At 41.9% G+C, this 26,850-nt stretch overlaps 1 protein-coding gene across 1 annotated transcript in view; it reads right to left on the bottom strand.

Annotated features, from left to right (window-relative positions):
- Positions 1 to 23,360, bottom strand: part of nmnat2 (nicotinamide nucleotide adenylyltransferase 2) — a 275,753-nt gene extending 252,393 nt beyond the window's left edge. The window contains exon 1 of the mRNA XM_073063279.1: positions 23,172 to 23,360. Coding sequence (XP_072919380.1) covers positions 23,172 to 23,256 — 85 coding nt within the window. The 5' untranslated portion in view covers positions 23,257 to 23,360. The remainder of the gene's footprint in view (positions 1 to 23,171) is intronic.
- Positions 23,361 to 26,850: the final 3,490 nt, after the last annotated feature.

The raw sequence follows: 26,850 nt of genomic DNA, 5'->3' as shown, positions 1-26,850 counted from the left end.
ATATCAGCTTTTATTGACTGGAAGAAAGAACAAGCAGTAGTTGACCACCATACTACATCCTGGAGACTGAGGGCCGGGCTCAGGCCTCAATCGCCTTTATACCGGGGTCTGTGGGAGGAGCCACAGTCAGTGGGAGGGGCCACAGGAGCAGTCAGCAGGGGGCGTGTCCAGACAGGTATATGTAGTTCACCACACTGAGGGTCCAGCAGTATGAATGACAGACAAATTCATGATGAGCTCCAACTTAAGTACACATTTGACTGTTTACGACTAAAGGGCCCTCTTTTTTCTTTCATTTAATAACTGTTTGCTTAACTTAACATTCTTAAATATACTTTTTATTAATGCTGCGATCTGTTACTTCTTGCCGGGGGGCAGTAAATCACACAGCATTCACACAAACCAGGGTTTGGGTGGGCGAGACATCCTAGCCTCACAGATTTGGCGGGACCAAAGCTGTATACATCCTAGATGTACAAAGCAGAAGAAAGGTGGGTCTATCACCATGGAATCCAGGGGCTAACGAGCTGCATTTCCAGAGACGCCCAGCATAAGGGGGTTTCATAGACATACAGTCAATCTGTGTTTATAAACTAAATATACATTTATATTTATTGCATGTTTTTATTGTATTCTTTATCTCTTGTGTTATTTTTGGGCTGCATCAGATCCAGAGTAACAATTATTTTATTCTCCTTACACCTGTGTACAGGAAGGGACATAAAACTATCTTGAAGCTTGAATCTTAGTAAGTCCTTCTTTAAAAAAAAAGATAAACAAGCATGTAAGAAAAGGAGAAGTAACTGGTGCATATGATACAAGTTCAGATTCAACCCAGCCTAAAGTCACCTTATAGCACCATATTTCAAATGAAACCAACAGTTTTCATGTCTAAGCAGGCACAGTTCTATTATCTTCTTAAATCTTTAAGAAAGTCAGTACTGCTCGAGGATCTGGGAAATATAAATATCATGGTGGGGAATTGGGACAAGGAAAGTGTATATAGTACCCACTGGGATAGTTTCTTTTGCTACAGGTAGTAGTCCTTCTTGGCTGCCGACACTGACATTTGAAATGGGGAAATATTCCACTTCCAAGGTTTGTATCCTACATACACCAACACACAACAAAATATTAGTATGCTTAAAATTGTAACTGTATACTCACAGTATACTTACAGTGTCCAAGAAAGTCCTGGGTAACCCACTGCATCATTTGGCAGCAGTAATCGCATATATAACCTCCCTATATACCTCTATCCCCCACCAGGAAGGTCTCCAAGCTCTCCATTTCTTCCTGGATCCCAGACCCAGCCAGTCACCCTCTACCACCACTCTTCTCCGCCTTGCAGAATTAGTCCTCACCCTTAACAATTTCTCCTTTGCCTCTTCCCACTTCCTCCAGACTAAAGGTGTAGCCATGGGCACCCGCATGGGTCCTAGCTATGCCTGCCTTTTTGTTGGCCATGTGGAGCAATCTATGTTCCAAGCCTACACCGGTATCTGTCCTCCTCTTTTCTTACGTTATATCGATGACTGCATCGGCGCTGCTTCCTGCATGCATGCTGAGCTCGTCGACTTCATTAACTTCGCCTCCAACTTTTACCCTGCCCTCAGATTCACCTGGTCTATTTCCGACACCTCCTTCCCCTTTCTAGATCTTTCTGTTTCTATCTCTGGAGACAGCTTATCCACCGACGTCTACTACAAACCTACTAACTCCCACAGCTACCTAGACTATTCCTCCTCCCACCCTGTCTCCTGCAAAAATGCTATCCCTTTCTCTCAATTCCTCCGCCTCCGCCGCATCTGCTCTCAGGATGAGGCCTTTCATTCTAGGACAAAGGAGATGTCTTCCTTTTTGAAAGAAGGGGGCTTCCCTTTGTCCACTATCAACTCTGCCCTCAATCGCGTCTCCCGTATTTCACGCACCTCTGCCCTCCCCCCATCCCCCCCGCCAGCCCACCAGGGATAGAGTCCCCCTGGTCCTCACCTATCACCCTACCAGCCTACAGATCCAATATATAATCCTCCGTAACTTCCGCCACCTCCTACGGGATCCCACCACCAGCCACATCTTCCCCTCCCCCCCACTCTCGGCTTTCCGCAGGGATCGCTCCCTACGCGACTCCCTTGTCCATTCATCCCCCCCATCCCTCCCCACCGACCTCCCTCCAGGCACTTATCCCTGCAAATGGAAGAAGTGCTACACCTGCCCCCACACTTCTTCCCTCACCACCATCCCAGGCCCCAGACAGTCCTTTCAGGTGAGGCACCACTTCACCTGCGAGTCAACTGGGGTGATATACTGTATCCGGTGCTCCCGATGTGGCCATTTATACATTGGGGAGACCCGCCGCAGACTGGGAGACCGTTTCGTCAAACACCGGCACTCGGTCCTCCAGCAGTGGCAGGTTCTCCCTGTGGCCACACACTTCAATTCCACAGACCACTTCCACTCCGATATGTTTGTCCATGGCCTCCTTTACCGTCAGATGAGGCCACACGCAGGTCGATGGAGCAATACCTTATCTCCCGCCTAGGTAGCTTCCTACCTGTCGGCATGAACATTCAACTCACAGACCTCCGTTGATACCCCTGCCCCCCCTTACCCCATCTCTATCTATAATTTTAGTCTGGTTCTCTTTTTCTCTCTTTTTCCCCCCTCACTATAATCTCCCCCCAGCCCTACCTTTCTTTCTCTTTTATTTCCCATAATTCTCCACCTTCCCCCTAGCCCATTTCCCTTCAGCCTATCACTTCCCAGCTCTCTACTTTATCCCTCCCCCCACTTCTTATCCCGCCTCGACCATCCCATGTTACTTCACTCCTGATGAAGGGTTTCAGCCCGAAACGTCGTCACTACCACCTCCCATAGATGCTGTCTGGCCTGCTGAGTTCTGCCAGCATTTTGTATTTTTATTTGCATATATAACCGAACTGTGTTCTCTCCCAGTTATCAACAGCTTCTGTTCCTGGGAACTGGTCAGGACCCAGACAGATCACAAGTCAAAAATGACTAACTCTACCTCAACCTTTTTTATTTTCCTGATGTCCAAAACTGGCCGTCACCCCAGGGTCTGCCTCTCTACTATCCATCAATCCTTGAATCCGTCATTTAGCAGGCCATGACAGGGTTTCCTTTAATCTTCAACTCACCTCATAAATAGGGGTCCTTTATGTTAGCTTGCGCAAGCCAGAGTTAAGGACAATATCCTAGCGCATATTTTACCAATTCTCTAATGCTGCCTGACAAGTTGATTCCATAACTAGCATCTCCAGTATTAGGAAGATTTCATGAACAGATATTTGACCTTTCAAGGTTCCTTACATGCTTAAAAATTGAGAAGCCTCAGCTTTGTTTGCCAATCTCATGTGCAATCATACTGTTTCTTCTTTGTAGGCCTCTTAAATATAATGCAGAGAAACATATTTTCTGTGGCAAATGTAGACTCAGATGCTTTCATTATCTAATGTTTGTATGCAAAAAGGTTGACTGATTTCAAGCACTTACCATTTAGGTTCACACAAGTGCAATGTTCAAGGTTACAACGTAAAGTATAAAGTAATGTTTTCCAAAGGATGATTTGGAATTGAAGGGCTGACATCAGCTCATTCATGGAACATCCTCACCGAATGGAATTCTTTTAATCACTTTCTATACTTCTAAAGGATGACATAGATTCTATTTTAAGCCACAATGTGCACTTGTAATGAAGGATGTTTATCTATTTTAGACAAACAGAATTAATCCATGATCACGTCAGCCAAATACTTGGAGAGAACCATAAGGTAGGATCTAACCCTGGAATTCAACCTTCAAACTCCAACAACAATGTTCAGTAAGGCTTCAATCTCTGTTGACATCTCCCAACCATGGGGCTTCAGATAAGTGCCGGTACTTTACTGTCCCACCAAGAGAAGTTGGACAAGTATCAGGAAAAAATAGTCAGAAGGGCTAAAGGTAGTCTTAAAAATTATGATGGAGTTTGACAGAGATCTTTCCACAGAGGAGAAACTGAAAGCATGATGGAAAATTGTAGCTTATATGAAGTGTGAACACCACTTTATTACTATTATTCATTCATGAATGGACATGAATGCCACCATTGAGGGATGCAATCGTTGGCATTCTTTAGTTGCCTGAGAAGGAGGCAGGCCATCTTCCTGCAATAATTTAATGCAGCAGAATGGATTGCCAAGTCACTTCCTGGACACTCAGGGCCCAACAGCACCTTTCCTATTCTAAAGACAATTTACAGGAAATATTTGCATTCTCATCATCTGCCCGAGATTTGTGCTCTTCATGTTGTGTTTTATATCACAAAATCCATGCCAACTGAGCCACCACCTACAGGCAAAGATATCCAATTTTTGTTTGCATAATTTCCTGCCGGAACCCCCATATTCCTTAAGTACTTGTGTTCCTAATGTGGAAATGATATTTTCCTAAATATATTCTGTTCCTGAAGAGCTCCATTAAAACTCAAAGACAATTTTCCTCTCTGCATATCAGATTTTATTAGTGTTGTGTATTTAATATTTCAGTAGTATTTGAGTAATATTGTAAATATTAAGCAGCCTTGTTTATTTAAATACTTCATTACAGGTTATATGTTAAAATAAGTGAACTGCACATGTCACTACGCTACCAGGTGATACATGCACGTGAACAAACTGAGACTTGCATCTCTCGACTCTTGTTTTTCTTTGTATTAGTTTAATGTTTTGGAGTTCCAAAACATAGCAGTTGCAATGAGGAAGTTTTAAACAAACCCATGACAGCTACCTATCTGTTGAAGTGCAGTGAGATATTTGATTTTTAAAAAAAGCACACTGAGGAATGGGCAAGTAAAAAAAGAATCACAGCGTGTGTTCTTCAGAAGGGGAGTTTAAAAAAAGCAGAAAACAGACAAAGTCACAGGTTCATAAACAGTAAGTAGTGGGTGGTAATAACCATAAAGAAAAGAGCAGAAACAGCTGGCCACATCTGAAAGATTGACAAGTTTGATTGCACAGCAGATAACTGGATTTTGTATACTGAATAAATTGAGCAGTATTTCAAAGCAAATGGAATAGCCAATGAGAAGTGAGTGCCAATTTTGCTGCGTGCATTGGATTTAAAGGCATAGCTTGCTTAGGAGCTTGAGTGCTCTGACCAAAGCAGCGGAAGTGAGCTTTGCTGATATTGTGAAGGAGCATTTAGAACCAAAACCATTGTTGATTACGGACAAGTGGGAGATAAAAAGCTGCTTGTAAAAGTAAACGCAAAGACCAAAGCCCAGCTGGATGAATGGAATGAAAGGAGTCAATGGAGAAATGAAAACAGAGGATTCATGAGATAATGTTGTGGATGAGGAAACAAAGAGGAGAGAGCAGATCGTAAAGGCAGCAATAGAAGGTTTAGTAACAGAATACTCCAGTGAACTAAATGCACTTCTCAAGATCAAGACGCACAAACTGGAAAAAGAAAGGTTTCCAGAGCTGTCAGAACCACTTCCTGCAGTCTCAGGGTCGACTTCTACAACCAGCATGGAGGAGGCTCCAGAAGTTGAGGTTGTTTTCACAGCCTCAAGTCTCACTTGCCCAGCAGAGTGACCTCCATTGTCAGGAAATATGTTATTCCACAAGAGTAAGAAATCTGCCACAGCAAATAAAACTTTTGGCCTGAATGGGACAGTTTAAAATTTACTCTGCTGTGGATGCATTTATATGATGTTGTATTATATAGTATTATGTGTTTATAATACATATTATATTATTAGTATTATGTGTTTATGTGTCTATTGCAGGGTTTCTCAACTGGGATTCCAAGGGTGCTGGGGGAGAAAAAGGCCTGTCTCGGAGGAACTGTATTGGCACCTGTACTGATGGTGCCCCTTCAATGGTTGACTCCATGTGAGGTTTCGTTTCTCTTGCAAACAAAAAAGAAAATCCTGACACTGTCAAAACATTAAATCCTATTTTGGCTTAAGATAGTTATTTAAAATAAACTTATTATGTTTGACTTATGAGTTTTAAAAATTTATGAAAGGGAAAGAAAGAGATTAATTTCAAGTAAGCCAAGCTTAACCACCTGTTATTTTCCCCAAGAAAGGTTATCTAAAAATTAATTCCCCATTCAAAAGAGCATTGACTAATATTTTTGTATTATTGTATGTACAATGTACTGATCATGCTAACATATTGTGAGCTGTAGATATAATAATTTCTACACAGCGGTTCCCTGAGACCTGAAAATTATTTCAAGGTTTCCTCGAGGTCAAAAAGGTTGAGAAAGGCTGCTCTATTGAGTTGGAATTTATAGCTAAGCAGGAAGGAGTGTTGTGTATTTAATATTTCTGTAGTATTTGAGTAACATTGTAAATATGTTGGTGATTGAGCATTCCTGTGTAATTAAATAATTCATTACAGGTTATATGTAAGAATAGTGAACTGCATATCTCATGATGCTATCATATGTTACGTTGAGTTTTGCTAAAGTAAAGAAGAAACTAAGACTCACATTTCTTGTTTACCTCTGAATTAGTTTAATGTTTTGAAGTTACCAAACATACCAATTAGCCCTTTCTATCAGGGAATTAGTTCAGATTAATGGGCTTTCTCGTTGCGGTCACCCTTCTATTGTTAAGCCTGGACAAGTTGTCTATTTTTCAATCACCAAGCTCTGGTTCTATTTTTGACTCCCTACTGTTAGTGAAATTAATTGTTCTTTGTACTATTTATCTGGAGAAATAAAATGAAGTTTGCAAGAATTACAGAATTGGGATAGACCTTTATAATAGAAACGGTTGAATCTAGGTACATTTAATGAAACAGATATTTATACTGACCCATCTACTTCACACTGTAGTCCTGGAACCAAGGCCATGAAAGAGTAAACTCCATCTGCTGATGGAATATTCTAGAAAATGCACCAATTCTTTGCATGTGAAGAACTGTAGATTAGATGCAGTATCACGATCATATTACTGAACCATAACTCCACAGCCCAAATTTGGAGTAATGAATGTATGAGTGATGTATTACACATTTTAGTTTTTCCCTCTGATCATAAAGAATTAAAAATAATCATAATGATATTTATAGACAGCCAAAGACCTAAGATGGTAAAATAAAAGCATTTTTTAAATTAGAGCATGATTTCAAATCATCCCCATATGATTTCAAGCATGGATCAATGGACATTCCATTGAGAAATCAAAATGTAGAGCCTTACATAATAAATTGGTCTGCAGTTTGATTTCTAAATGGACTGCCTTAAACTACAATTCTAATCTAAGGCATTGGCTTCAACCTCATGGTTGATTTTCAGACCATGCCATCAGTCTGTCTTCACATGTAGTGCCAAATTATTGAGGAGTTTCTCCAAACCTGAAAGCAAAAATGCAGCATGTGTAAAGAATCTTGGGTGGAAAGTGTTTTTCCATCTGTTCTAAACTTCCCTTCAGACATAGAGAGCAGGATTCTCCTTTGGTTTTCTATACATTTCCCTTCCTTTCTGAGTCTTTACATCAGACAAATGCCTTTCAGAACAAAATCTAAAAAACTTCAGAACAAGTGTTCCCGAACTTTACTGCACTAACTTTTTATAAAATTCAGCTATAATTCTTCTAATGTACCTTATAGAAGATGGCTTTCATTTATTGAGAAAGTTTTCAAACAGTTTCAGTTTCAGGTCAGAGGTTGGGTCAGTGGTATACAAGTAGATGCGATGTGTAGGAAGTCTGTGAGGAAGGTTATGCAGTTGACCGAGCAAAATTTCAGTCAGTGGGACTGGTTAAAATGTGTCTATTTTAATGCAAGATATATATGAGGTGAAGCACTTAGAGCATGGATCAGTTCCTGGATCTCCAATGTTGTGCCCATTACAGAGACTTGGCTGTCATAAGGGCAGGAATGACTGCTGCATGTTTTGGGGTTTAGATGTTTCAAAAAGGACAGGGAGAGAGGTAAAAGAAGTGGGGTAGTGGCATTGCTAATCAGGGATAGTATCACAGCTGCAGAAAGGGAGGATGTCATGGAGGGATTATCTGCTGAATCAGTGTGGGTAGGAGTCAGAAATGGAAAATAGAACAGTAGCAATCACTCCATAACATCAGAGACACTAAAGAACAGATCAGGAGGCAGATTTTGGAAATGTGCAGATATAAAAGATTTGTTGTTATGAGGGACTTCTATTTTCCTAACTTTAATTGGCACCTCCTTAGTGCAAGGGTGTGTAGGGGGTCAGAACTTGATAGGTGTGCCCAGGACGGATTACTGACTCAATATGTAGACAGGCCAGCAGGAGAGGCCATATTGGATTTGGAGCTAGACAATGAACCAGATCAGATGTCAGACCTCTTAGTGGGAAAGCATTTCAGAGACAGTGACCACAAATCACTAACCTTTACCACAGCCTTGGAGAGGATATGGGAAAGTATTTAATTGGGGAGGGAGATTTGTAATGCTATTAGGCAGGAACTGGGGGACATAAATTGGTAACAGATGTACTCAGGGAAATGCATGACAGAAATGCAGGGGTTGTTTAGGGAGCACTTGCTGAGAGTTCCAGATAGGTTTGTCCCAATGAGGCAGGAAAAGGATGGTAGGCTGAAGAAACAATGGTTGACAAGAGATGTGGAACATCTAGCCAGTAGAAGAAAGCAGTTTACTTAAGGTTTAAGAAGCAAGGGTTAGATAGGGCTCTAGAGAGATACAAGGTAGCCAGGAAGGAGCTGAAGAGCTAGAAGGGGGCATGAGAAGGTCTTGGTGAGTAGGATTAAGGAAAGCCCCAAGGTGTTCTACACATATGTGAAGAACAGGAGGAAAGCCAGAGAGAACAGGGCTGATCAGAAAATAGAGGAAGAGAGTCAGAGAAAGTAGGGTGAGATCCTTAATGAACACTTTGCTTCAGTAGTCACCAGTGAGAGAGACCTTGACGTTTGTGAGGACAGTGAAAACAAGCTGATATGCTTAAACAGCATCCTGATGTTTGAGGGGGAAAGAGGGACCTTCCTCGCCGGTATATTGTTCCATGTACCAAACTATAAGTAAAAGAGACGTCGCTGTTGTTGATGCGTAGGGTGGACTTGTATTTCATTATGGTCTGAATATCCACCACACGTGCTCCGTGTCTCTGCTCTCATAGTAATGGCTGTACATTCTCTGTGAATAATCTTGTGTTGTCTTCCTGATGGTACCGGAGAGCGCATCTCTTGCTGACCTGAGAGTTGTGTTATCACCCGGTCTGACAGCAGTAACTGAATGTCTCAGAAGTGCCTGGACTCTGCTGTCAGCATGGCTCTGATTTGCCCTCATGGAGATGCATTTAATAATGGTGATGTCCTCAAGGCACTTCTCTACATAGCCAGTCACAGATCCTGCATATTCACCAATGTTAATATGATGATCGTAGGTAGCCGCCTCCCCATGCTCCAGTCCGTGTTTTCAGAACAGTCCCGCAACGCTGCAGTTGCTCCTTCTGGTCAGGTCTTTAAGACCCTTCGAACTGTTTTGAACTGTATGAAGTATTAGCAGAATAGATAAATGGCCAAATTATCCAAGCTGGGGTAGTGAAGCAGTTTTGTATGCACCAGGGATGTCGGTACTAACTAGCTCTAATGTGTTCTCACCTATGGTAGCAAGTCCACATTATGATAGGATTTAGGTGGGACTGTTTTTTAAGTTAGCATGGTTGAAGTTGCCAGCAACAATAATGAAACCGTTGAAGTATGTGACTTGGAGGATCCTGATGGCATCGTATGGCACAATGCGCTTCCCCAGCATTAGCATGGCGGGGGAGATAATATAGACAGCCACAATCACAACAGCATTGAACTCCCTCGGTAAACAGAAAGGCCTGAAGCTCACTGTTAAAAACTCTACCAGAGGCGAACACTACTGAGGCGCTCACACACCAGTTCTTTTTAACATGGATACATTAACCTCCTCTGTAGTCCACGGGATTTCTGTCCACCCAAAAGCTGATGAAACCCTCTCGATGGCCACTTTAGGGGTGGTTTCCTGGAGCCTCATTTCTGTCAGAATACTTCATCAGACGTTGATTCAGTTACAGATGCAGATAATCTAGTTTATTTTCCAGTCATTTTTGCATAATAGGGGAATTAAGGGTTATGGGGAAAGGGCAGGTAGGTGGAACTGAGTCCATGGCCATGTAAGGATGATCTTTTTGAATAGCAGACGGGCTTGACGGGCTCCTGCTCATATTTCTCAGGTTCTTATGTAATGGAACATTGGAGATGCATAGTCTGATGAGGGGTGGTCAGCATGACTTTGTGAGGGGCAGGTCATGCCTGATGAGCCTGACTGAATTCTTTGAGGATGTGACAAAGCACATTGATGAAGGTAGAGCAGTGGATGTGGTGTTCATGGATTATTATTAATGTGTCTGAGAGGATTTCCCCTTGGCAGTCTCATTCAGGAAGTCAGGAGGCATGGGGTCTAGGGAAACTAAGCTGTGTAGATACAGAATTGGGTTGCCTGCAGAAGACAGAGGGTGGTAGTGGGTGGAGCATGGTCTGCCTGGAGGCCAGTGACCAGTGGTGTTCCACAGAGATCTGTTCTGAGACCCTTGTTCTTTGTGATGTTTATAAATAATTTGGATGAGGAAGTGGAAGTATGGGTTAATAAGTTTGTAGATGACACAAAGGTCAGTGGAACTGTGGATAGTGTGGAGTGTTGTTGTAGGGTGCAATGAGACATTGACAGGATGCCGAGCTGGGCTGAGAAGTGGCAGATGCAGTTCAACGTGAAAAAGTATGAAGTGATTCATTTTGGAAGGCAGAATACAAGGTAAATGGCAGGATTATTGGCAGAGTGGAGTAACAGAGGGATCTTAGGTTCTATGTCTATAGATCCTTCGAAGATGCCACACAAATTGATGGTGGTGTTAAAAAGGTGTATTGTGTGTTGGCCTTCATTAGTTGAGGGATTGAGTTCAAGAGCTGTGACATAATGTTGCAGTCCATAAAACCCAGGTTAGACCACTCTTGGGATATTGTGTTCAGCTCTGGTTGCCTCATTATAGGAACAATGTGGAAGCTTAAGAGATGTACCCCAGGCTACTGTGGGAGGCGAGAATGGAGATTGCTGTGCCTCTGATGATGACCTTTGCATCATCAATGGAGACAGGAGACATTCCGCAGGATTGGAGGGTTGCGGATGCTGTTCCATTATTCAAGAAAAGGAGCAGAGATAGCCCAGGAAATTATAGACCAGTAAGTCTTACTTCAGTTTTTGGTAAGTTGATGGAGAAGATCCTGAGAGGCAGGATTTATGAACACTTGGAAAGGCATGGCTTTGTCAAAGGCAGGTCGTGCCTTATGAGCCTGATTGAATTTTTTGAGGATGTGACTAAACACATTGATGAAGGAAGAGCAGTAGATGTAGTGTATATAAATTTCAGCAAGGCAATTGATAAGGAACCCCATGCAAGGCTTGTTGGGAAAGTAAGGAAGCATGAGATCCAAGGGGACATTGCTTTGTGGATCCAGAACTGGCTTGCCCACTGAAGGCAAAGAATGGTTGTAGACAGGTCATATTCTGCATAGAGGTCGGTGACAAGTGGTGTGCCTCAGGGATCTGTCCTGGGACCCCTACTCCTCGTGATTTTTATAAATGACCTGGATGAGGAAGTGGAGGGATGGGTTAGTAAATCTGCTGAAGACAGAAAGGTTGGGGGTGTTGTGAATAGTGTGGAAGGTTATCAGAGGTTACAGCGGGACATTGATAGGATGCAAAACTGGGCTGAGAAGTGGCAGATGGAGTTCAACCCAGATAAGTGTGGGGTGGTTCATTTTGGTAGGTCAAATATGATGGCAGAATATAGTATTAATAGTAAGACTCTTGGCACTGTGAAGGATCAGAGGGATCTTGGGGTCCGAGTCCATAGGACACTCAAAGCTGCTGCGCAGGTTAACTCTGTGGTTAAGAAGACATACGGTGCATTGGCTTTCATCAGTCGTGGGACTGAGTTTAGGAGCCTAGTGGTAATGTTGCAGCTATATAGGACCCTGGCCAGACCCCACTTGGAGTACTGTGCTCAGTTCTGGTTACCTCACTACAGGAAGGATGTGGAAAGGGTGCAGAGGAGATTTACAAGGATGTTGCCTGGATTGGGGGGCATGCCTTATGAGAAATTTTTGAGTGAACTCGTACTTTTCTCCTTGGAGCAACAGAGGATGAGAGGTGACCTGATAGAGGTGTATAACATGATGAGAGGCATTGATCATGTGGTTAGTCAGAGTCTTTTTCCCAGGGCTGAAATGGCTAGCAGGAGAGGGCACAGTTTTAATGTGCTGGGGAGTAGGTTCAGAGGAGATGTCAGGGGTAAGTTTTTTACTCAGAGAGGTGAGTGCGTGGAATGGGCTGCCGGTGACGGTGGTGGAGGTGGATACGATAGGGTCTTTTAAGAGGCTTCTGGATAGGTACATGGAGCTTAGAAAAATAGAGGGCTATGGGTAACCCCAGGTAATTTCTAAGGTAAGGACATGTTTGGCAAAGCTTTGTGGGCCGAAGGGCCTGTATTGTGCTGTAGGTTTCCAATGTTTCTAAGGTGCAGAGGAGGTTTACGTGGAGCTGTCTGAACTAGAGGGCATGTCTTGAGATGATACACTAAAAGAGTTAGGGCTTTTCACTTTGGAGTGGAGAATGAAAAGTGACTTGATAGAGGTGTACAAGATGATAAGAGGCATTGACAGAATGGATAGACAGACTTTTTCCCCAGAGTGTAAATGGCATTATTTTAAGATGAATGGAGGAAAGTGTAGGGGGATGGGGTGTCAGAGGTTTACACAGAAAGTGTGGGTGCATGGAATGCCCTGCCAGGGGTAGTGATAGAGGCAGATACATTAGGTGCATTTAAGAAACTTTTAGGTAAGCACATGGATGATACAAAAATGGGGAGTTATGTAGGAGGGAAGGGTTAGATTGATCTTGGAGGTGGTTAAAAGATTGGCACAACATCCTGGGCCTAAGGGATTGTACTGTGCCATAATGTTCTACAAAGTATGTTCTACGTTTGATGATAATATAGTTATCAGTACCATATGACAGACTAAAAAGGCTGCCTCCATTTAAGTCATTACATTACTGGGATATCCCAAAACTTTTAACAATGGGTTACATTTATTCAATCATTCTTGGTGAGTAGGTAAGTATAGCAGCCAATTTGTGGACCTCACAGTATCACAAACAGAAGATAAAATGAGTAAATAATCTGATATTCTGGTGCTATCATTTTCAAAAGGAATGCTGATCAGGATATTAGGAAATTACTTCACACATAAGCAACATGAGATCTTTTATATCCATCTAAACTGAAAGCTTCAAAAATGTGTAGAACATTTTGAAGCCTTAGAAAGCTTTAAGGAACTATTAATTAAATACAGAGAAAGAAGTTACTTTTGCTGATCTATCAGAACATAATACTAAAACTTCACATTCCATTAGTTAGTTGAGGGAAATGCACTCAAGATCGCTTGTCTGGAAATTCTATTTTCACACATGACTTGATTGGATCAAAGCTGATAATGCTTTCGATGGAGTTTGATAGAGCATGAATGGTGACAGGCTGCTTTGCCACAGTACTGAATCTGGCGAAGCACAAAACCAAAGCAACAATGAAGCATGCCAACCTATGATGCAAATGTTCACATCTGTGCCGATGTCTGCATATAAACACATGAATAGAATAGTAAATAGTCTGTGTTTCTATTGCACCTTTCACAAGCTCAAGACATCCCCAAGTATTCTAAAGCTAATGAAATACACACAGAAAAGGCATTGTTTTACTATTGTCACGTGTACCAAGATGCAGAGAAAGTATTTTTGCAAGTCATCCATACAGATTATTTCAAAATATATTTATACCCAGATGGTACAAAAGAAAAGTAGGAATGCGGAACATTGCATTATAATTATAGAGAGAGTGCAGAGCAGGTAGGCAATAAGGTTCAAGGGTGATGACAAGGCAGATTTAAGAGATCAGGAATTCGTCTTTAATGTACAAGAGTCTTCTAACAGCAAGGTGGAAGCCTGCTGCTGTGTGTTCTTCAGCTTTGTATCTTCTGCCTGATGGGGGTGGGGGGTGGGGTAGTGAAGAGAGAATGTCCGGGTCTTTGATTACATTGGTTGATTTCAGAGCAAGTGAGAAGTGTATACAAAGCTCGGAAGGGAGACTAGTTTTCTGATGCAATTTCTCTCTCTGTAATTTCTTGTGGTCTTTGGCAGAGCAGTTGCCAAACCAAGCTGTGGTGCATTCAGATAGGATGCTTGCTGTAGTGAGAATCAGCAGGGACATGCTGAATTTCCTTAGCGTTCTGAGGAAGTAGAGACTCTGGAGTGTTTTCCTGGCCATTGCATCTATTTGGCTGGATGTGGACAAGTTACTTTACACCTAGGAACTTAAAGCTCTAACATTCTTCACCTCAACATTGATAGTGACGTGTACTCTACCCCAATTCCTGAAGTCAATGGCCAGCTATATCATTTTGCTGATGTTGAGAGAAAGGTTGTTGTCATGTCATCATGCCAACCGGCTCTTTGTCTCCTTTCTAGACTCCATCACATCATTATTTGAGATCTGGCCCACAATGTAGTGCGATCTGTGAATTTGTAGATGGTGTTTGAGCAGAATCTGGCCATGCAGGTTGTGAGCCTGCAGGGAGTAAAGGAAGCGGCTAAGGACACAGCCTTAGGGGGTGGCATTATGGAAGATGATTCTTCTATAATGATGCTTGGGAGTTGGGACTTGGGAAGCCTCATGCAGGATTCCCTACAGGTATACTTGCAGAATGAGTTGGTGGTGAGGGAGGCAAATGCAATGTTAGCATTCATTTCCAGAGGATTAGATTATAGAAGCAAGAATGTAATGTTGATGCTTTATAAGGCACTGCCTCACTTGAAGTATTGTGAGCAATTTTGGACCTCTTATCTAAGAAAGGATGTATCAGCATTGGAGAGGTTTCCAAGAAGGTTCACGAAAATGATTCCAGAATTGAAAGGCTTAACATATGGGGAGTGGTAGATGGCTCTGGGCCTGAACTCACTGGAATTTAAAAGAAAGGGGGTGGGGGAAGGGTACTCATTGAAATCTTTCAAATGCTGAAAGGCTTAGATAGAGTGGATGTGGCAAGGATGTTTCCTATAGTGGGGGGTGGGGGGGGGGGGTCTAGGACCAGATAGCAAAATCTCAGGATAGAGGGACATCCATTTAGAATGGAGATGAGAAGGAATTTCTTTAACTAGTTGGTGAATTTGTGGAATTTGTTTCCACAAGTGTCTGTAAGGACAGGTCATTGAGTGTATTTATGGAGGAGGTTGATAGATTCTTGATAAGTTAGGGTGTGAAAGGTTATGGTGAGAAGGCAGGAGAATAGGACTGAGAGGGAAATAGATCAGCCTGTGGTGGTTCAGTCCGCAATCCGTGGTCCGGTCCGCGGACTCTGGGTTTTCCGGCAGTCCCTTGCTGCAGTTGGAATTAACTAGAAACACCTGAGGCTCATATTGGAGCTGGGAATATGTGGCCCTGGTATGGAGGGGGGTTGTTGGTTGTCTTGTCAAGATACTCATGGCATAGATGGCTGTTGGAAGGCTAGAATGGACTCTTACCATCCTTGGGGCTGTGTTGGAGAACCATGGCTTCTGGGAGCCTTGCTGGTAGTAGTTGGAGTGGTCATTGTGGTATGGATTCAGCTGTTTCCTGGGCCAGCTGGGTGGCTGTCAGCCACTCTGAGCTAGGTAGGGATCTGGTTGCTCTGTAGCCAGCCAAGGCTGCTGGCTGTAATGGCTACTTGGAGCTACCCTGATGCAGAGGTGGAACTGTGTTGTTCCTTGGTGTTTCTCTTCCTGTCCTTGCCCCTGTGGGGTAAGTCTGGCTGTTCTGCTGTTGCCCTGTGGGGGGGTTCTGTCTTGTCTTGTCTTTGCCTCTGTTGGGTAGGTCAGGTTCTTCTGCTGTTATTGATGGATGGTCCTGCCCCACCTTGGTGTGGAGTTAAAGATGAGTCCTGGCTTGTTGGAGGATAAGTCCTAGCTCCATGTTGATGTACAGTTCCTAGTCTGCCCCAGCTCCAGCCTCTGAGTTCCTCAAGCTCCAAGCCTGCAGCCTCAAGCCTTGACCCAAGCCTCAAGACCCCAAGTCCCTAGCCAAGCCTTGTCACATCCTTGCCTGGGTTTGGGGGTCTGAGCCCAAGGCAAGACCCAAGTTCTGGGTCCTTGTCCAGTCTCGGGCTTGGAGTCCACCCCAGGCTCCTTGTTCCCAGTCCCTTGTCCTGGTCCTGCTTCCCCTGCCTAGACTGCATCCCATCCTGTCCTTGGGTTCTGTCTCGTCCTGTTTCTGGGACACCAGTGTCTGTGTCCTGCAGTTGGGTCCTGATTCAACACCTGACTTATGACACAGCCACAATCAAATGGTGGAGCAAACTCAATGGACCAAATGGCCTAATTCTGCCCAAATGGCTTATGGTCTTATGGTTCTGTAATTGTGGTAGAGGTGTTGCTATCTAGCCTTACTGATTGTGGTGTGTTGGTCGGGACACATTTCAAGTGTATTTCTTCTGTATTCACATTTTTTTCTTGCCTTTAGCAATGTATATAGCCCAGACCAACAGAAGGAACCACTGCACGAACCTCTAAGGTGATTTTTCCCTTGTTTTCAGCTCCTTGAATGCAATGAAATGGCCTCGCTTCCAAACATTACTTGGACCAGCTCTAATACGTACTACTTCTCTTAGGTGGTCAAATTTGTTTTATTTCTTGAAATGCTATGATTTTTCTACCTTACACCAAAAGTGCTATTTGCTGTGAATTACTAAGAGATCACGAGGAAGATATCAGTATGCTGCCAAGCCCATTATGTGGACTGATCTTATGTTTGCACAATACAAATGATTATGGTAAATGTTTACTCAGGCCCTTATGATTTTCATTGTAATCAAACTATTTGTTCAAGGAAGGTCACAAAGAAAAGATGGAAATTTGTTCTAAGATTTCATGGACAAAATGCTGTTACAGCTTTTCAAAGCTCCTCTGTGTTCAGAGTTGGGTCCAACTCAAAGGATTCTCACAAAATTAGTACTGAATCATTACTCAACATGCTTGCCAAATTAATGAGTTGTAATTATCAGTGGCTTTGATCCATTATTTTCTCAGACACTACTATGTTCTGGTTCAGTTGTCTATGTCTATTCTGAATTTAGAACCCTTTCTTGCTTCACACAAAACAAATGATCACCAATACTGCAAACAGTCTAGTTAATAATCAGGGTAAATAACAATTTAGTTAACTCCATTACTGGTGATGTGAAGGATTAAGTTATTACCAAAAAAAAAGGACACCACAGAAGGCAGCTAAATGTAAATAGTATGTCTGTGAAATCGCTGAGAAATCAATAACTTCTTGCAGTATGGTTTCAAACCCCTAACCAATCAAGTCTTCCTACAATTTTAATTTCATTTTAATGGATCAACACATGATGGAGACTCTAACAGCAACCTATTAATCATAAGACATTTGATCACCTGCTTTAATTAGGGAGAAACCTGTTTCATTTCAAATTACTCACTGCCATGAAATCTACAATCTGAAAAAGATCAGAACTAAAAGAAATTCATTGTGTTCTAATGAAAGACCATGACCCAATATGTTAGCTGTTTTCCCTTCTCCAGAGATGCCATCTAACCTGTTGAGATTTTCTATATTTTTTGCTTTGATTTGATTTCCAGTATATGCAGTACTTTTGATTTTCAATTATTAAAAATAACCAGTTCATATAAGACCAATAACTCAGTAGTTTTATTATCTGCCTTTTCTTTTTCCTCTATTTTGAATATAAGTTGTAATATTTCTTCTAATGGTTGGAATCTTGTTCATTGTTGCCAATAGAGACTAATTATTTCAAACAGTCAGTTTATCCAATGGACACTATGTAGGAAATGCGCCTGAGTCTGTCTTTCCACCAATGCCAAATGTTTTCTGAATTTCATATGTATCAACATAAAATAAATGCAATATAGTGTAACTCAGAGGAAAAAAAAACAAACTTCTGAAACCCAAGAAATATCAAGCCTGGTAGAATATTATTATTTAAGGGCCAATTTATTTTCATTAATTGATCATTCATGTTTGCAAATCCACAGTAGCAATATTTTTCATTTTTTGAACTGCAATATTCAGTTCATGAGCAATCATTTCAAAATGAAAAAAGATACAAAATCAAACTCAATCTTTTATTGAAATGTTTATTCTAATTATGCTGGAATTGAGAAATAGAAACAGGAAATTCTGGAAAAATTCAGCAGGAAAGACATTTGTGGAAAGAGAATTTGTTGACATTTCTGGTCTGTTCTACCCCTGCTACAGTACTGACAACTATTTGTCAGAATACAGAAAATTCTAGCTACAGTGTCAATATCTTTAAATAAGTATGATTTGAGGATGCCTGGAAGGTAGGGATCAATTTTGTGGGCAAGATTTTCATGTGAAAGACAACTGTAACCTGGGTGTGTTGTGCTTAATTCTTTTACCTCACTAAAATTACATATTACAAATTCTTAAAGATAAATGTTTGTGCACTTTTATCAAAGATTTTCATAGCACAAATGTGGAGGCACTTCAAGCCAGTGTGCACATAAAGGAAAACCAGCTGCTGTTGACATTTTGATTTCTTCAGATCTTTGTGACAATAGCACACGCATATTGAATTATTCCATTCAGCGTATCAGAATTATTTTAAACCACAACCTAGTTGATATTCCTTCTGCAATACATCCTGTTTCTCTGCCCTCCCACATTTAACATTTCAAATTAATAAAGGTGGACAAGCAATTCTATCACTGTAGGGAACTAAGGAAGAAAAGAGAGATCGAGGGGAATTGCTGTCAATGTAGGAACGCGCTCCTTTTTTAAAATCAAAGAATGAAATGGATTTAGTTTTCTTCCAAATTCTAATAGCAATGATAGTCAGTTGTCATGCTTTGGTAATTTTCAATAAAACATTTCCATTAACTTGTGGTAACATGCTCTGTACTTTATTCTGCATTTGCTATTGTGATAAAAACAAACTTAACAAAAATTCATGAAATTAAAATGTTGGCAGAAGGTAACTTCTCAATGTGCAAACCACAAATTCCAGAGTTCTGTGCCAGCCTGTTAATAAGCAAATTTTGTCTGATTGCTTAGAAGACACACCCCCTTTGGAAAAATTAGATCTGCTTGGGAGCATGATTTAAATATTTCTTTATCTGATGTGGTTTGGGATTCAATTTTTAAATCAGTTATCTCAACCTCTTTATGTGCTCGCTACTGACTTTTGCAGTGTAAGGTTGTACATAGGGCTCACATGTCTAAAAGTAAATTATCGTGGTTTTATCCTGACATTAGTCCAATTTGCGACAAGTGTAAAGGGGGTAAGGCTTCTCTTATTCATATGTACTGGGCTTGTCCTAGGGAAATTCTGGAGAGAAGTTCTTTTATCTTTATCCCATATTCTTAATTGTCACTTAGAACCTAACCCTCTGATTGCCCTTTTGGCACCTTGGATGAAGAAGACATACATTTGAGTCCGACTAAATGTCGAACATTATCTTTTGCCTCTCTTTTAGCTAGACACTTAGTTCTTCTCAGGTGGAGAGATGTTGCTCCACCCACTCATGCTCAATGGCTTAGTGATATTATGTCCTGTTTAGACATTGAAAAGATTCATTATTCACTTCTCAATTCGGTCATAAAGATTCATAAGGTGTGGGAACCTTTTCTTGAATACTTTCATAGCTCCTCTTTAGATTAAGTTTATTCTTTTATTGTACCATAATCCCTTACTATCAGCTTTTTTCCTGTAAGTTTTATGGTTTTTTAATGGGAATTACATTATAGTTTTGGTAGAAGGCATTTTCAATTTATTTATTTATTTATTGATTGATTGATTGCTTCTTGGGGTTGAAGGCTCTGATTATTTTTTCTTTCACATCTCCTAATGGTTGGCCTGGAGTTTTGTAGTGGGAGGGAGGGGAGGACACTAACTTTGTATGATTTTATTTTGGGTGCTTCTTCCTTATTGTTATGAATTATATATTTGATGTTTGTTTTGCACTGTATTAATCTCCATTTTGTTGATGTTTTTTTTTGTATTTGTATTCTAGAAACTCATTAAAAAAATAAAGGCACAGCTTTGTAGGCCGAAGGGCATGTATTGTGTTGTAGGTTTTCTATGTTAAGAACAAAAAGAACTCCGACCAACAAGAAATATACTATCATACGCAAAGTGCTGGAGGAACTTGGCAGGCTAGGTAACATCTATAGGGGAAAAATGAACAGCTCACGTTTCGAGCCGAAACCCTTCGGTAGACTGGGGGGAAAAAGCTGAGTTCTAGATTTGAAAAGTAGGGTGGGGGGGGGGAAGAGAAACGCCAGGCGATAGGTGAAATTTGGAAGGGGAGGGATGAAGCAAAGCGCTAGGGAGTTGATTGGTGAAATAGGAGGCCATGGAAGGAAGAAGTGGGGGGAAAGGTGGTTGCAGGAGCGCCAGAGGGAGGCGATGGGTAGGCAAGGAGATAACACGAGAGAGGGAAAAGGGGATGGGAAATGGTGAATGGGGAGGGGGGAGGCATTACTGGAAGTTTGAGAGTTTGATGTGCATGCTACTAGGTTGGAGGCTACCCAAACGGAATATAAGGTGTTGTTCCTCCAATCCAAGTGTGGCCTTATCCCGAGAGCGGAGGGGGTCATGAATGGACATATCGGAATGGAAAGTGGAATTAAAATGAGTGGCCACTGGGAGATCCCGCTTGTTTTGACGGACGGAGCGTAGATGCTTGGCGAAGCGGTCTCCCCGATATACAGGAGGCCACACCGGGAGCACCGAACACAGTCCTGCCGAAGGGTTTCAGCCCAAAACGTCGACTGCACTTTTCTTCTATAGGTGCTGCCTGGCCTGCTGAGTTCGTCCAGCATTTCATATGTGTTGCTCGGATTTCCAGCATCTGCAGATTTTCTCTTGTTTGTGAATATATTATCATATACTGGGTACAATACCAACAACTCTTTATCCCAGGTTTATATTAGGACACAACCGTCGAGAGAGACTTCGACGTTAGGCCGCAGGAACATGATACCGTATACAGATCAGTGAATGATATGAATTAGCTCAAGGCTCTGAAATTCACTTTTCTCGACAAATTGTTACAGTTATCGGCCCTTTTACCTTGACCATTCCTAAATGATGCTCACTTCTACCTGGCACTGAAAAAATACCAGACCCAGCTACTCGTAAACAACTTGGCTTAATTGTAATAACAAATAAATTCTGCATCAATGCACACTTCTGCTCATGCAGGTACTGTGCCGCACCTCGTCAGCCATTCCACCTTTCCTTCCTCTTCCTGAGCTTGATCTCAACACTTCCTTCTGCAGCTTGTCCACAGTAATAGAATTGTTGTCCCAGCTTTAGTAGAGATTCACACGCTCTTCCCAGATTCAAGATTACCGCTTTCATAGTTAATCTACGAAGTCTACATTATCATCTAATTTCCAAGAAGGTCGTTACAATAATATGCAAACCATTTCCATCGTGGTCATTCTTCCGCCCCCCTATTACTTTTCAAACTCCTTCCAGTACCCTCCTACCCACCATTGCATTGTAATAACTACATGCCTGGTGCAAAGCAGCCATTTTTTATTTGCCATGGCTCTCCCGAACCAGACTTTTAATGCCCCGCCTCCTCAACATTAAAGGCACCCTGAACAATTATCAGTTTTCGTCTGGTCTGCGATGTTGCGCAGACACCGCTCTGGAATAATACGACAGAAAATTGTACACCAAAATGTGCTCTCCCGTGATTTTAGATGGCAGTCAATCATTTCAATTCCCAAGTCAAGAAAGACACTGCTTGGTCAAAGGTAGGAACAGATACAACCAGCACAATGCATTTACAGAAACCGCCTTCAATTTTGACGTCTGACTCTTAAGCATAACAAACGACTCTGCTTTGCAGCCACCGCTATTCAAGTCACTGAGTTCGTGAGTGTCTCCGGTGATCGGTGTTGCTGCCTGCTAATCCGCCATTCAGTGGAAATTCTCACTTCTCAGGGATATCAAGGGCATCATCTAAATGATCGAGAAAGCTCGTCCGCCTCTCAGCCATCGTGGATTGTTCAGTCCACCGCCGCAGCACCAGTATTTACAGATGTAATGGTAGCATTCCAACCGCTGTGTCTAACTTATTTATCTTTGTCTTCAACGGTTTACAATCAAACTTCCACATTTAACCAAAAAGGGGCAATCACCCCTCATACAAAACAAAATAAAAAACCTTGATGTTTTTGATCCAGATACGAACTGAATGTAATGAGCGTCAGGTCGGGCCCAAGCACAGGCAGCCAAACAGAACAGACTATAAACAATCAAGTTTGGAGGTCGCTGTCCTCCACAGAACTGTTCGACAACTGCAGTGCCCACGGGCCTGTTCACTGCGGCCCCATCCAACCTTGTGCTTTTACCCATTTCGCAGCACTTGGAGCCCCGGGCGGAGCGACTGCTCAAAATAATGCAATTTAACAACAGATGTGATTGAACACGCACGCAGATAACTTTCCATAAAATAAACCCTACAAAACACAGAGGGCAAGAATTTGCATCGTTTGCCCATACAGAGTATACACTCTTATAATAAATGAGTATAAATAAAATAATGAAATGGAAAATACGTCAAACATTGCACAAATTCTTCTGCATAAAAAGACACGTGGATGCTGCTGCTCTCTCCCTGTTTACGATCGATACATTCTCCTTGGGCGTGAGCGATATCTCTGACATTTAGCAGAAAAACTAATTAAAAGATGGATATTAATAATATTTTGACTGCTTTGTAAACGGTACAATGCTGAAGTTGGCTTTTTTTTTCTGTCGGACGAAAGTGGGTCGAGCTGGTATTCGTCGCCCGTACGTTTCAGTACCACAAGCCTTGGACAGCGAACAAAGGAAGGCAACCGGTCTATAGGGACCAACTCTTAGTAAATAATACTTTAATTGAAATATCATTTCTTCAGACACAACATGATATCAGTAAATTTCTGAGGAATTTGTTAATTCGTCTGGAGCAGCATTCAGAGTCAGAACGTTCTTATAAATAAACACTAGCTGCGATGAAAATGTGGAGACTGGAAATGCTCACCGAACATCTGAATGTGCCCTTTCGTGATGGGGTTGAAGCTGCCGCATGCTAGCAAGATAACGTGCGTCTTGGTCGGCTCTGCCATGCCGTGCTGCTGCCCTGTGCTCCTCGCTGCCTTTCTGTGTTCACTGCAGGGCGAGGCGAGCTTCAGATCGTTTTACAGCCTCGGCTGGCTCGCTCTTCGCACATAGTGCGTCATCCATTGATTATTAATTATTTTTTGTTTGGTGTCCCCGTTTGCATCTTGCGCCAGATGCTAGAAGATTTCGGCAGCAAATTGAATAAAGGCACTAACCCTTTAGAATACATTCTCGCTCTTTCAATCTCAGAGCTCTTTTGCTATAAAATGCATCAAAAATAAGGGGTTTACCTGAAGATGGAGTTTAGCCCGGAACGTAGACTGCTCTGAGAGATGTATTTTCACGAAGCGGATCTTCGTCTATCACAGCTAGTAAGGAACTACAAGCCCCAGATAGCATTCCTCACTTCAGCGACAGTTCAACAGTAAATAATAAACAAAAACAAGAGCGCAAATTTTCGAAGTGCAATTTTAAAGAAGCGGCGTCGTGGACCTTAAATGTTCATATAAACCTTTGTCTTTTTTGATCGTTACTGTTGGGTGACATTTTTATTGATATGGTTCCGCCGATTTAGATTTTGCAACCCTCACTCTTGAGTGAAGAACTCTCCGGGTTTTTGCTTTGGCCTGCATCTGCATTCACCCACCTTCTGTTAGAGTGAATTAACTTCGACGTACTATCTAATTAACTGGAATGGTATCTGGGACAATGGAGTTTTGCTTTCGGAAGGAAACAGAGGAGGTTGTGTAGGGTTATGAAGGATAGGATCTTGATGGGGTTTAATTGAAATGAACTGTTTCCAGAGGACACAGATGGGTGACATCTGGAGCAATAAACATTCTGCCCGAGGGCAGGGCCAGGGGATTCGGCGTGAGACCCAGCATCAGAGTGGAGAGGGGAGATAGCAAATATAAAGAACAGCGGGAGAGTCGAAACAGGGATTGGCAGGGAGTTCACAGTAGCTATCAGCTACCGGCTCCTGTCTTACCCCCTTCTCCTTTCCTCTTTACATCGGCTAGAATAAATGTCAAGTACAATCATGGTAAGGGAAAAGACCATGTTTGCCCCCGTCATATGACAGGCACAGAATGATGATAATGATAATGATCTCGTTACGGCTTCAGGCTCTAGATCTAAAACGTCGATTATTTCATTTCCAGAAGCTGTTCGGCCCGCTGATTTCCTCCAGCAGTGTTTTTCTCCTCACAGATAGGTAACTCGCTAAAGAACGCGGGGAGTTGAAGGGATGGGTGTGTTGGGGGGGGGGGTAAGAGATGGGGAAAAAGTTCTACAACATTGTAAAGATTTGGTTCACCACTGGAAATGGCTAGGGCAGCAGATTTTAGTTAGACTTTACAAAGAGAATTGGATGCGTATTTGAAAAGGGATTTAAGATACATACGATTGACAAGATACCAAGGTGTAACGTTAATTGGAGTGATTTTCGCTTAAAGTGCTGGTGGCCTGGTGGCTTTCTGTATCATTTAATTCTATTTAAGTATGTTAGATGAAAAGTCGTCGACCTGAAACTTTTCTGAACATTTGCTGCTTGTATTCCCGCGCCACTCTAGTAGTTTCTGATTTTGTTTCAGATTTCCACTATCTATAGCATTCTGGTTTTGGCTACCCGCATTAAATAACGGGAATAATTGAACTCGAGAATAATTTTTCCCATTCACGCACAGATTAGATTGAATGCATCTGCGCATTAGTATTTTCAGAATGAATACCAATATCTGGCATAAACTGGATGGCAATGCCTCAATTCACATTGACAGGAGAACCGAAATACATACAACTCGTAAAATAGGATTACATTATGCAATGCTTTGGGCATTGAATTTAATCAATGGCTCTGGGACGTTTAAAAAGTGAAATCCATTTTTTCAATGGAGGAGATATGGTTATTGATATTTCTCAGGCCAGAGTTCCATAAGGAAAGAACAGGACTAACAGAGGACATTACTGTGGGGTGGAGTTGGGTTCTGATAGCACCTGTATAAAGGAATTGATCAGTTCAGACCCTGATATTTCAGCATTTCGTCACGAGTTGCGCTTAAAAGTTTGGTAAAACTTCGGATTGACAACTGCGTGACAAAAACAGTGTGGTGATTTACTTCTATATTTGAACAAGGAGAACAGAACTTGTTAATTTAAACTAAGGTATGTTTACAGATCTGGAAAGAACGAGGTTAGAACTGCATACGTATTTAGAATAGCGGCAGAGTCAGAAAGCAGATCTCAGGAAAGTGCAGATGCTTTTAACTTATAAGCATTTGCACTGTGCTTATTTGGGTCTGGTCGGGCTTTATCTTGGATCTTTGTACAGTTTCTGGATGCTTCAAACAAGTACACTTTCCAGGCAGAAAACTTCCCATCGGCTGTAATTTAAAATATAACCCACAATCCCTTGCAGGGTTCTATGTTAATTTTATGTTTGACATCTAGAATAAATTCTAATTTATAGAAAGAGACCCTTTTAAAACAAAATTCAAGTAAGATATGCTTTGTAGTATTCAGTACCTATTAATGACAAAATAGAAGAGAACTGCAGACTTGACACATACGTGGCACATTCCTGTTCTGACCACAAAACTGAGTTCACTGTGATCAGCAGAGAGCTAAGATTGGAATAGCAACTTGTAATGGCGATAACTACTTGCAAAGGGATGGCATTTGGCTGCAGAATGTGCCATAGGATTATCAGAGTGTGAAATTTATGTAGAGATACTGTGGCCATTCCAAGTGTGCTTTATTATATATGCTCTGTGCAAGCACATTCTTACCCCCACCCCAAAATAAGGCATGCATTTTTTTCTAAAAATGTATTCTTCTCAGTTTGTCAAGCTGGGAATGGGGGGCACCTTGCAGGGAATGGTTCCAGGACCACATTCTGTATGGGGGGGGGGGGGAGTGCAAATGTCAATTTGAATGAATGGGCAAGAATCTGGCAGGTTGAATGTGAAACCATCTACTTTGATTAATGGAATGACATGGAGTATTTGTTAACTGGTGAGATCTTGGGGACTGTGCTATCTAAACGGATCCTGGTTTGCTTGCATAGTAGTAGCAGGCCAACTTGCAGGTGTGGCAAATAAAAAGGGCAAGTAATATGTTAGCATTGGAATACAGGAGTAGGAATGTTTTATGGAATTGTATAAGCCCATGGTGAGACTTCACCTGGAATATTGTGTACAGTTTTGGCCTGACCAAAAAACTGACACACTTGCCATAGAAGGAGTGCAGCAAATATTCACCAGACTCCGGGGCTGGGAGTTCATTATTTGAAAAGAGATTAAGCAGACTGGGTTTATATTCCCTGGAGTTTGGGAGCATAAGGAGATACCTTAATGCATGCAAATTTCTACAATGACTTACATGTGAGCTGCAGAGAATATGTTAGTCCAAATAAGGAGTCTACAAATAGGATGAAAGTTCCAGAATGACGAGTACTTTAGTCCATTTAGGATTGAGAATATCAAACATTTCTTCCCTCTGAGAATGGTGCACTTTCAGAATGCACCTCCTGGAGGGCTCCAGAATCAGTGATTCAGAGGAGAGATCGATAGTTTTCTGGACAGATACAAAGGGTTATGGAT

The sequence above is a fragment of the Hemitrygon akajei genome, chromosome 12 (genome assembly GCF_048418815.1).
Source record: "Hemitrygon akajei chromosome 12, sHemAka1.3, whole genome shotgun sequence".
NCBI lineage: Eukaryota > Metazoa > Chordata > Chondrichthyes > Myliobatiformes > Dasyatidae > Hemitrygon > Hemitrygon akajei.
This window is presented reverse-complemented; position numbering and strand designations above follow the sequence as displayed.